Raw genomic sequence first — 11,820 nt, forward strand, 5'->3', positions numbered from 1 at the left:
AGAAGTTGTACCAACCACTCAAGAAAGGTTTGCATGATCTATTTTCTTATTACTTTAATCATATAATAAAGCAGAATAAGTTAGCTTTACAATTACAGTAAATGTTTTATTCAGTAGTAGCCACGTTATGTACAGTTTATGTGTACTACAATGATAAGGTGTCTGTTTTTGCTTGAGAAGTATTGAGGAACAGACCTGAATGTGGCAAATTTTAATGCGACGTCACTATAAATTGGACTTATGGACTGTCTGCGTATGTTTCGTTGTTAATTCGAGGAATGGGAAATCTTCCTGGTGCTGGTCGCGGGGGAAGAATCTGAATCCAAGTTAACGAGATGTCTCTTTTTGGGTTGATGTGCTCCTGTCACTGTTTGGGTCCAGTCTGGACACATAACATAAAGGAAACTTAGCAAAAAACATAAAGTGCATTTCCACACTTTCACTTCGTCATCTACCTGAGTAAGTGCTGAGTCTGAACCGGCCACAGCACAAATGAGTCCTCCATTGTTTTCGCACATTGTCTTTCATCAAACAGTGGAACAAAAACACAAAGAATCCTGGGACAAAGTAGTGCAGTAATTAGACAATATTTCAGAGCAAACTTTTTACAAACTTTCCTCCTTAAGCAAATGAAATAGAAAGAAATCAAAATGCAACTGTTCATCGACTGGACTGGAATAGGAATGGTTAAAGTAATTCAATAATTCCATGCATTTCAGAACATGTTTGCAGAGATCTAAAAAAATAAAGACAGCTGCAGCACATCCAGAACACTGCAGCTCAGGTCCTGACTAAAACCAGGAAGTACGAGCACAAGTCCTGTCTCTTTACAGCAGCTCTGTTTGTGAACAAGTCTCTCCATGGACCAGCAGAAAAGAACATCCCCCACATGTTAGTACCATATGAACCATCTCATACTCTGAGGACCTCAGGGACCGGCCTCCAGCTGGTGCCCAGAGTCAGGACTAAACATGAGGAATCAGTGTTTCAGTTTTATGCAACTAAAACCTGGAACAGTCTTTCTAAGGATGTGAGACAGGCCTCTACTTTAACAATGTTTACATCCAGGCTCAAAACGGTTCTGTTTACCTGCGTATATATCAATGTTTTTTATTCTGCATTCTTCTCTGTTAATGTTAACTTTATGATGATTGTTTGTGATAGTTTACGTCTTGATTTGCGATTTTAAAATCTTTCTTATTCTGTAAAGTACTTTGAATTACTTTATGTACAAACTGTGCAACACAAATAAACCTGCCCTGCCTTACCTTGCCTAAAGAGTTAGTTTTATTAGTTTTTATTAATAGCACAATACTTAACACAGTGGTATTTTTACCTTGCAAGGTGTTGAGGATTGAAAACAGGTACATCATGGCTACTTGCCCAGGGCCAAACGTGAAGAAGCCTATAGACCAGGTGAGGCCCAGCAGGACGGTGAGGCTGGCCACTGCTCGCAGGTCATTCACGAGGCTGCTGCTGTTTACTGTTGGCTTACTGATCCTCATGCGCTTTATTTGGATGAGGACCACGATAAACACAGAGAGGTTAGCCAGCAGGATTAGCAGGATGAAGCTGAGCACCGTCACATATAAGACCACATCACTGTTCACCCAGCAGCTGGTGGAACAAAAACGGATGCCGCTCGTCAGCTCTGTGTGTGTGATTGACAATAAAAATAATATATAAACTTACAAGGGATCATTGGATTGAACCACCACTGTACTCTCTTGCAACAAGGAACTTCCATAATTGTCTTTGTCTATAGCCAGCACCAGGCTCACGATGACTAAAGGAAGACCTGTCCAAAGCACGATCACAGTTAAACCTTCTCCAATGTACATTAATATGAATGTATATTTGATATTACATTAACTAACTGTAAAAAAAACAACAACACAGCATGTCTGTTAATGCAGCAACGTGTAAAGTGGATGAGTTTTTTGCAGTTGCAGAGCTCCTAAACTTTGCTGTTAACTTAAAGTGGGACTAAAGGCCTAAACTCTGCCCACAACTGTATTTAAAATAGAGCTGCTAAACTGGGCAGTACCTGGAGGACTAAAGGGGAGAGTGAAGGGAGGGCATTGTGATCGGTCTATCCAAAACATGGCTGCAAATGTCCACAAAAGTGCAGAAATATCACTCTACTACACTGCACATTTCAGTTTTCATGTAGAATTAGCTATATGCATACTATAAATCCTCAGCCTCAGTGTGATTCTGCAGTCCCGTCATGCACAGACAGGCAAAGCATCTGGTTTTCTGTGTGAGTCTGTTAGCCCAGCTCCTGTGCAGTCCAGGCTGTACCTTACCTCCGAGTCTGAACTAAAATGTCTGCATAAAATGAATAAAAGAGCATGATAATGAATTCCTCACCCCATCCAACAGCACAGAACTTGAGTATGTATGAGGGCACATAGATGTTGAAGACTTTAACCAGGGCTAGATACATGTGTAGAGCCTCCAGGCCCATCCATGTGAATGAGGCCAGCAGGAAATAATGGAGAGTAGCTGCAGTGGCAATGCACAGGCCGTAGACGGAGAAAGATGAGAGCCAAGCATCAAGCAGGAAAAGCATGCACAAGCCCAGTAGAGCTGCAGACAGGTTAATGAGGATCTTAGAAGGATTGTCCCGACGCAACTTCCTGTGAGAGAATGCTGTGTTAGTTCAAAAGTACAATTCACAATTTCAAACATTTTTGCGACTTACTCAAATGCAAGATAAGTAAGGAGGGTAATGCCAAGGAAAATGGCTGAAATACCACACCCAATGTAAGAGATGATTGTCAATATTCGAGAGTCGATTTCACTAATTGGAGCTCTGGATACATCCTGTTAAAACATCATCACATACAGGGTTAAAATAGAGTATGGCTCCCTCCAGTGAGAGAATCGAGAATAGCAAAAAGCTGTGGATAACTGTGGATATCTATTTATTGAAGACAGTAACATTTCAGTATTCTTCATTATCACTGATAACAATGATTATTATCTGAAATTGGAAGTATCAGATGACTGTGAAAGGACTGAAAGTTTACCCAAAAGTGCAGACATATCAAGTCATTTTTTTTCAATAAATAATAGATCTATATATTGCTATTCAAATTTTGAGCATCATCAAAACAAAATTCACACCGTTATGGATCGTTTGATATATTGCCCACCTCTAACTCCAACAGAAAAACACAAAAGGAGGAACGGAATGAAAACAATACAACTAACCATACTGCAGAGTCTGTTTTGCACATGTGTGTTTGGCTGTTGCACAGTTAATGAACTGAACTGACTCACCAGTAGCACTGCAAAATGTGTGAGATGGTCACAGAGGCATCTGGTCTGATAGTGAGAGACGCTCTGGGTCTCACAGCCCCTCTCGTTCCATCCGCCGCGTCCACCTAAAACAAACACAAAACATGACAAAAGCAGCAAACATTTCACTGGACCAAGTCAAAATAAAAATAAGCATCAAACCATTGTTCTGAAAATCCCAAAAAACACAGAGCACTTGATCATCTGGCTGTGAAAGTAGAAAAGTAAAATGAAATAAATGATATGAGTGAGTTTATTTGACATGTTCAGTGATTAAATAAATGTTTTACTTGTGCTGCTTTTTGATGACGAAGATTCACCACAACTCTTTCTGACAGGTTATGCACTTTGCTGTCATTTACACTGGCAGATACTACGTAGGAGTTCAGTGTTCTTTCCTTTGTTGTTGAATTCTCTAAGTAAGGATCCTATAAAATAAATATCACAGTACAGTAAGTATTATAAATAGGTAGATACATATGCTGCAGTGCACACATACCTGAAAAAGTCTGCCTGTTGCAAAGAACTGGAATTGGAGGCGTGTTGTGTTCGTATTTTTAGAAAAGAAATTCTGAACTTCAGGTGGCAACGAGATGCTTGCCTTTGTGTTTTGAATTTGATCACTGACAAACGTTTCATCAACAAAAACCTAAGAATGGCAGAAAATTGTTGTATATTAACAGTTAAATGAGCATCAGCCTGCCACTTGAGGACATTGATTCATTTATTTTAGAGAACTCCTTGTGATGCAGCATCTGTTTTTCAAGGGAGTCCTTATTTTATTCATTGTATTTGCAGGTAGGGTACTGACCTTGAGAAAAGTTACATAGTTGCTAGCCCTTTGTCTAAGTATACTGAGACAAAGTCATTACCTATTCATACTTACATATTTATACACTACTGTACCCTGTGCCCTTGAAGCAGGTGTGAGGCTCTTATTGGTTTATATAGAGACCCACCTGTGGCTCTAGGTTTGTCGACAAAGAGGATACACCAAATGTGAGGCCACTAAATCCTTGTGTTTCCACGTTGCACAGAGAAAGGGCTAGAGATGGAGCTGTAATACTCTCAGCCGTGCCTTGGAAATCCATAGTTTCTCCCATCTTTGACGTCAGATTCAGCACTCTTTGGAAAGTAATATCACACAGTTAAACACATTTCTCTCACACAACCACTGACAATAGACTTTCTTCTCTTACACATTGGAGAGCGTCGTAACATCTGTGTTGGAAACAAGAATGCCGGCCACAATAGCGATGATGTTTGCTCCGAGCTTTGCATCTGAGCCCACCTCCACTACTTCATGGAGCTTTTCCAACACAGTGTTCAGGTCGTCAGGGGAAAGCTGAGAGGAATTACTGAGCTGCTCATTAACCAGGTCCTGAATGGTCTCGACCACCTCTCCCGCATTTTCTGACGATTAAAAAAAACATTAACGTTATTATAGTTCATCATGTATATACATGCAATAATCATACTCACCTGTAGTGACAGTGATGTTTTCTATATCGGGGATGGTCACTTTTGGGTTGCAGTTTCTCATATCAGCTTTAGCCCATTTAGTTGTGTCAGTGCTGATCTCCAGCTTACTAATTAAATAACAACATAACATAAATTACACCTAGTCACTGTGATGTAATAAACATAAACATAAATACATGACGTGATAATTGTCAGTAATACCAAAGCCTGTAAGCGTTTTCATGTGGTGGGTCTTGGCATCTCATGGTTTGAATGTCCTGAGGAAATGTTGCAGCCCAAAAATAATTTCCATAGATTGTAGATGTTCTCTCTTCTAAGCAGTCTGATGGCTCTGGAACACAGCCAGGTAAAGATTGAAAAATGTATTTTATAGGATGATTCATTGATTTTATACATGAAGGATATGTACCTATGTGTTTTATCTGCAGACTAACTGTTTGAAAACTGATGGACTCATTTGAAAATGAAGCATTCAGGGCGTTTTCAATATAGTTTTGAACCACAGAAACATTGTAGATGTGATCTTCCTGTACATGGAAGGTACAAGTGTATCTGTTCAAGGAATAAGGGAAATCTGATTTTAAAAAGGGGGATGCAAGGTTTGAATCAAATATGGACTAGTTTGGTTTCTTCACATACTGTTTTTGTACTGTTTTGAGAGCCTAGACAAAAAAAATAAAAATAAATCATCAATCCAGATGCACATATTATTTAATATGAAATTCCAAAATTAAATATTCTGCACCTACCAAAGGTCCACTGTAAGGAAAAAGATTGCTGTAAAAGTACAAGACATTTTCAGGTGACACATACTGTGTATAAACTGTCTCCAGATGAAATGAACTCACCGAGCAGCAGTCTCTGATATTAGAAAGTTCAGTGGTTTCATGGTGCTGCTGTAATGCAACTTTTCCTTCACCTTCCCCCAAACAATAACAAAGAATTATAACATTGAATGTAACTGCTTTTTGTTTTTTTCAAAGAGCTCTTACCAATGTCTTTATAAAAAGCAAGGGATTTGAGAGAGATCCAGCTATTCCCAACACTAGGTTGACTCTAAAGAATATATCTGCTCTGTCTGCAACAGCAAAAGGCATTTAATAATAAATAAATAAATAAATAATATAACTCAATGACCAGTATTTCATTTTCATTTTAACTCACCAAATGTTTTGTTTACATCTAGTTGCTCCTCTGTTGTGTTTCCAGGATATACTGGCATACTCTGTGTTGGACTTATCCCTGTACATAATACGTCCCAACCATCATACTGTACATATCATATAATAATAAGAACATAGTAAACATGGGCGTACCGGGTGAACTGACTGTGTTCACTGTTGATGGGCTCTCTGTCACAGCAGGATATGAATCTACAGAAAACAAAGATGCTGAATGACAAAAGGAAGTAGAAAAAGCTCAAAGTGCCTCCCTCCTGTAGTGTATAGATCAAATCTTCTATTTGCCTTTTACCACTGACTCTCATTTTTATGTCATTTTTTATATATTTCTCGTGGCTTTATCTGGATGGATCAAGTATCTTCCCATTCATGAAGTGTGTGATCAGTGCTGATATGTGACTTTATCTGTTGATCTGGGGATCTGTTTCTATGGTTTTATTATCTTCATAATACCAACATTTCCATCACATCCCACCCCCCTCCTTCCTTATCTTAATGTATCAAGCGCAGTAGTTCCTTCTTTGGACGGTATGACAGTATGACAGTATATCAGTTCTTCTGATCCCGCAGGTGACAGTACTCACCCACAGATAACACCAGAATGCTCTCAGGGTCGGCCGTCGCGTTTAGGAAGTTAGAGTGAAATGGGGAACTGAGCCTCGCTGTGATGTCTGCTTGAACCAGTCCCACATCCGCTGCAGGTTCCACTTTTACAGAGAGCTTGACAGGAAAGCTATTCACAAAAGAATATGGTTAAATATTTGTGTCATGTTCAGTGAGAATATATTCTCTTTACCATGCAAAGCTGATGGAAGTCGAGTAGTGTGATCCCTAAAGAGAGATAATTGCTGATGATATGTAATAATATGTAACAGGAAGTCTGATTAGAAAAGCAGTAGTTGTACCTGCATTAGCTGTCCATTAAACACTGCTGAATGATTAACTTGTTTACACGGATGGCTATATGGGAACACAAGTAACAGTAATGTCAAACTGAAATAGTATCAATACACACTTGTGCATTGTACCTTTTGTTTACAGTACCTTGGCAAGACAAAGGTGTCAAGGATAGAAATGTTTCTTGGAAAAATCCTTTCCAACTGCAAAAAACATGGCAGAAATGCACTCAGTTAGTTGTTTGCAGGGTGTTAACTTAACAAGACGCAGGTTCATACCCATTGCTCTGTAGCATTTTTCAGATATGTAACTGAATACATTCCACCAATATGTTGATATTGAACTTTCATTTTGACCTTGTACCATGACCAGTCTGAAAAATAAATTGGCGATTGTAGGGTTAAAATGTATTATTAAATTATTAATATTATTGTAAATATGCAAATAATATCACACAGACACAAGTCAACAGATAAGCACACATGAAGCTGATAAAGACACAGATCTAAAGCAGTTTTACAGTGATACTTACTACAGATCAGGCTGTGGGGCTTTGGAGCAGAGCAGTCAGTTTTCCAGTGCCGCTGGTCCCAGCTGATTACATCTGCATCAGTGCATTCTTGTCTCTGAAGCTCTTCTTCACTCCATCGTTTGGACCAAATCCTAAACTGACTAATGTCACCAATGAGACTGTTCCCAAACTCTGGTTGCACTGTTTTCTCCCTCAAGAAATGAGATCGCCCCAATGTGAGTGTTCCACCTGGGGCTAAATGAGTGAGGGTGGTAGTTTCTAAATAGTTAGAAGCCTCCTTAGTTCCATTGATGTATAATTGCAATTTTTGCAGTTTCCCAGACCAAGTGGTGCAGACTGAGTGCCACTCATAACGATTTAGTCTTTTTTCAACTTGTGTTTTATTTCCAAACAACCATAATGATAGAAGATCCCCTTTGCCTTGAAGACCAAGCTCAATGTTTCTACTCCCCGGAGCCTTGTACACAAACGCTGTCCATTCTGTGTCAGCAGCAGTCCTCAACAGCAGGCACACGCTCAGCTCCTCCAGGGCAGGTATGACAGTGTCTGGACTGAGCTGCCATAGACAGGAAGACGACTTAAACTCCAGCTTCTTACCCCAAAGACTGCTGCTGCTCGCCAGGACCACTGAATCAGAACAGATAGGCATGTTCAGCCAGAGACTCACTAACAGTATCTAAAATAATATTTTAATTCTTACTTGAGCTCTGTAGGCACAGCAGCTCCACACATATGAGCAGGAAAAACAGACCTCTGGCAAAATGCATGACAAGTCTTGGCCAAGCAGTGATAACACAGATCACTGAAAAAGAAGGACTACTGCTATCATCTGAAACTGGGTGTCATAAAGTATTCAGCCTGTACTTACCACATTCATTTCCTCAAAATAATGGGAGTTGCCGTGGAGTAGAGTTCCAGGTAAAACACATATTTCGTCACAATATGTTTTTTTACACAAACTGAAGCATGAATATGTAAGTTCATGTCTTTATTCGTATGGAAAAATGTTCCACGCCCACTGACCAAGTTACTCATTAAGTGGTCGCAATAAACATGAAACAAGGAAAAACGTTAAAACATAACCTTTTTTATGACTTGAAAATGATTATTGTGAAGTGAGTTGATAGAATTAGTTGAACTTTTGTACAGTATTTCCTCAAAAATGTTCATTGTATCTACGGTCTAGCAAATTTAGCAAAACAATGACCCACACCTTTATTTGTTCAAATGATAATGGCCTTTCTGTGGAACTTTATTACTGTTATATACAAGTACTTGTAGCAGGCTGGTACCAACACAAACTAATAAGACAAATGATGATGGTAAACTGAAATCTGTGTAGCCTGTTTGGGATTTTACACTGGGATTATGTCACACTTTCAGATGGAAGGCAACAGCCAATTTTCCCCTGATTGAACTTGCTATTTGTATTTTTATTATTATTATTATTGGTCATTTGTGACTACCCTATCATATGATCTACATTTAAACAAAAGTAATTTCATCTGCCCCTATTTCTATTAAACAAGCCTATCTTAAATCCAGCCACTGTGTGTTTACTTGCTGCAGTAAACACAGTCAACTCACGTCTCCATCCATATTACTTTTGTCCCACGTTATCAAAAGTTCAACAAATTTAATTAGCTTTAAGTGCGTGCTGTTGGGTGATTATAACTGCAGCAGGATGTTTGCTTCATAAGGCCAGAAGCACAGAGGGGCCACACAGTGTTTGCCAAGGTCACCATCTACAAACACAGGCTCATGTTTCAGGTGACCGCGCACTGCCTCATAGTGGTCAAGTGGGATATTACAAGTAACCCACCAGTCAAAGTACAGTCCACTTTAAAACACTGTGTTTCCTCTGGACTCACTCGTTTAAGAAGAAGCATGGTTTGGCTTCCTTGTACCATTGGCCTCCAGCTCTACTGACAGCAGCTCCAGATCCAAGCTTGAAACAAAGGGGCACAGTTATTGTTATATTATACATGCATGAATAAGCTTTAGGCCTTATTGCTCAAATTCAAGCTGCCTGCCAACCTAACAGGACTGTTTGTGTGCACTTTTTTATTTTTTATTTTTTATTATTATAATTTTTTTTAAGCTGATAAGAATTGAAAGGAAAAAGCGGTAAAGAAACGTGTCCCCAGAAATTAGACTTGAAATCGCGTCTACAGTCCCACCTGGTGGTTAAATATAGGTATTACAACATTAATTCTAAAAGCTAAATATTATATCTAACTTCATTTGAGTAAAATTTTGGACCTCAATAATGAATAGGATACAGTGATCAAACAGTATGCTGAAGCCAGAGGAATAAGCATTACATTGACTTATTATTGTTTTGTTTTGTTTTGTTTTGTTTTTTTTTGTTTTTTGGGCTTTTTTTTTTACTATGTTAATGTCACCATGCTATTTGTTAATATTATTTCTGAAAGCTGTGATATACATGGGCTATTTATCTCATCTGTAGGCTATTGCTCAATCTTCTCTTCAGAGTACAGAGTAGAGACTCTTGACCGGATCTGTCCAGGACTTATGCTCCAAGCCTCTTGACTCTGATGACATCAACAGAAACATGATGAGGAATGTGGACCTTGTTCATTATCCGTCCCCCTAAGAGTCCTGTTCCAACCAAGACTCCTGACTTCTTCCAGCACACATGTTACAGCAGCTGGCCCAAACCACTTGCTCCTGCTCTGTCCTCAAGTAGAACTAGTTGCTAAGATATGTCTGTCCTGTACAAGTAACCACTTAAATCCCTGGGGATGTGCACAGCCGTCAAGCTGCAACTCTGGGTTTATAGGTTGGTCTGCTCCAGTGCTGCCAAAAGAGCAGTTTGAAAGTAAGTTTGATGCAGAAAGTTTCCCTTTTATTATGGCCATTTAATTCAGATTAACACTCGTACAACATATATTTGAAGAATGAGTCCAGGGCAGGCTTCAAGCAAACCATCTCCAGTTTGCAGATTAGGCTTTTCTCGTAATTTGGGTCAATCATGGGCTACCTCCTTGTTATATGACAATTCAATATCCAAGATTTTTCAAATGATCTACCTTCGTGCACTTCCTGTTTACCATGTAAGACAGATCAGGAGCCCTTTGGCTAAAGCATGTGAGAGAGACCAGAACAGAGGATGTAGTGTTCAATGCAACAGTAAAAGTAGGAGCTTGCAAATTGGTGTTATAGTCTCTCAAATGAAGACGCTGCAAAAAGACACTTTCCTTGAGGTACTTTGGACACTATTGGTTCTGAAGTATTCAAACTGGTAAGATTATTACAAACTCTTTTTCATTTCACATAAACTGCGTTACTTTATAAACAAAGTTTGTTGAAGTGTTCTTTGAATTTTGAACAACTAGTGATTGGAATAACATTATCCTGCTTGGAAGTTCACTATATAAAATTATAAAGATCTACATAAGTACTACTTTTCATTTGATAATGATTTTGCTTTAGAATTTGCATAGGGTGACTACCTGTCTGTCTTTGCCACAGCCATTTAGGCCCCTGCCACTTGCTGCACTTGGAGAATGCCCCACCTTTTCACTGATGCCACATGAATTACAGAGTGTGATTAGTGCGATTTATACATGGTAATGTATTTAAATATATGTAAAGAAATCAAAACAGTTTGAGGCATTCAGGGTTGTAATGCGTTTCTGTTTCACTTTCAATCTCTCTGTGCATTAAGATTGATAAAATGACCTATATTTGAGCTTAAATGTCCCATGTCCGTCCCTCCTTGTCTCACCACATTCAACAAAGTGTCCCTTTTTATCTATAACTTTAGTTTTAGTTTTGTTTTTGATTTTGATTTTTTTAGAGATCCTTGGGTGGTCGCCATAGATTTGCATCACTTTTGACTTTTAGGCACTGAGTCAACACTAGAGGGAGTGCTTGACATATTTGACACATCAGATTAGGCTATTTGTGTCAAGCCACTATTCCAAACAAGCTCATAATAAAGCCTTTTCTGCGTGTGGCAATTTTATAACCAACAGCCTATAAAACATTTTAAATAGACAACAACATTATGTCACTTCAAAAGCTAATTTAATTGATACAAAACCTACTGTGAAGCTATTGGCTATTCATTATAGTGTATATAAGTTGTATTCCATTGATTTATTATGCGGTTGTTTAAATGCTATTTCCACATTATTTCCATCTGTGAGCGCCTCTGTGGAGCAGAGTGAGACCTCTGTCCTGTGTGAGCAGAGTGAGACCTCTGTCCTGTGTGAGCAGAGTGAGACCTCTGTCCTGTGTGAGCAGAGTGAGACCTCTGTCCTGTGTGAGCAGAGTGAGACCTCTGTCCTGTGTGAGCAGAGTGAGACCTCTGTCCTGTGAGCTCTGTGGAGCAGAGGGAGACCTCTGTCGTGTCTTTGTCCTCTTTGGTCCACGTCCCTGTGGTGTCCGCGTCCA

At 39.2% G+C, this 11,820-nt stretch overlaps 1 protein-coding gene across 2 annotated transcripts; it reads right to left on the bottom strand.

Moving 5' to 3' along the window:
• Positions 1-36: 36 nt before the first annotated feature.
• On the bottom strand, positions 37-8,382 carry adgrg4a (adhesion G protein-coupled receptor G4a). 2 transcript variants are annotated; one of them, XM_055224902.1, is made up of 29 exons: positions 8,267-8,382; positions 8,099-8,200; positions 7,399-8,025; positions 7,145-7,239; positions 7,014-7,069; positions 6,875-6,929; positions 6,766-6,800; positions 6,554-6,702; positions 6,105-6,161; positions 5,953-6,030; positions 5,781-5,866; positions 5,637-5,707; positions 5,538-5,565; positions 5,428-5,450; positions 5,198-5,340; positions 4,990-5,119; positions 4,789-4,895; positions 4,506-4,719; positions 4,266-4,431; positions 3,806-3,955; positions 3,597-3,734; positions 3,469-3,514; positions 3,289-3,392; positions 2,708-2,829; positions 2,374-2,642; positions 1,693-1,798; positions 1,337-1,617; positions 456-557; positions 37-382 (listed from the first exon to the last, which is right to left on the bottom strand). In XM_055224902.1, the coding sequence occupies exons 2-29, from the start codon at positions 8,163-8,165 to the stop codon at positions 267-269; spliced, it is 3,621 nt and encodes a 1,206-aa protein (XP_055080877.1). In that variant the 5' UTR covers positions 8,166-8,200; positions 8,267-8,382; the 3' UTR covers positions 37-266. The 2 variants fall into 2 exon arrangements, with proteins under 2 accessions (XP_055080877.1, XP_033829732.2); XM_033973841.2 differs by lacking the exon at positions 8,267-8,382 and having other exon boundaries at positions 8,099-8,205.
• Positions 8,383-11,820: the final 3,438 nt, after the last annotated feature.

The sequence above is a fragment of the Periophthalmus magnuspinnatus genome, chromosome 10 (genome assembly GCF_009829125.3).
Source record: "Periophthalmus magnuspinnatus isolate fPerMag1 chromosome 10, fPerMag1.2.pri, whole genome shotgun sequence".
NCBI classification, from domain to species: domain Eukaryota; kingdom Metazoa; phylum Chordata; class Actinopteri; order Gobiiformes; family Gobiidae; genus Periophthalmus; species Periophthalmus magnuspinnatus.

What these genes read in the sequence shown, in the direction of transcription:
- adgrg4a (XM_055224902.1), bottom strand. Translation starts at nt 8,165, where the DNA reads ATGCATTTTGCCAGAGGTCTGTTTTTCCTGCTCATATGTGTGGAGCTG. An exon ending in AAACATCACTGTCACTACAG is followed by an intron (nt 4,720 to 4,788) that starts GTGAGTATGATT and finishes TTTAATCGTCAG; the next exon opens with AAAATGCGGGAGAGGTGGTC. An exon ending in GTTCAATCCAATGATCCCTT is followed by an intron (nt 1,618 to 1,692) that starts GTAAGTTTATAT and finishes TTGTTCCACCAG; the next exon opens with CTGCTGGGTGAACAGTGATG.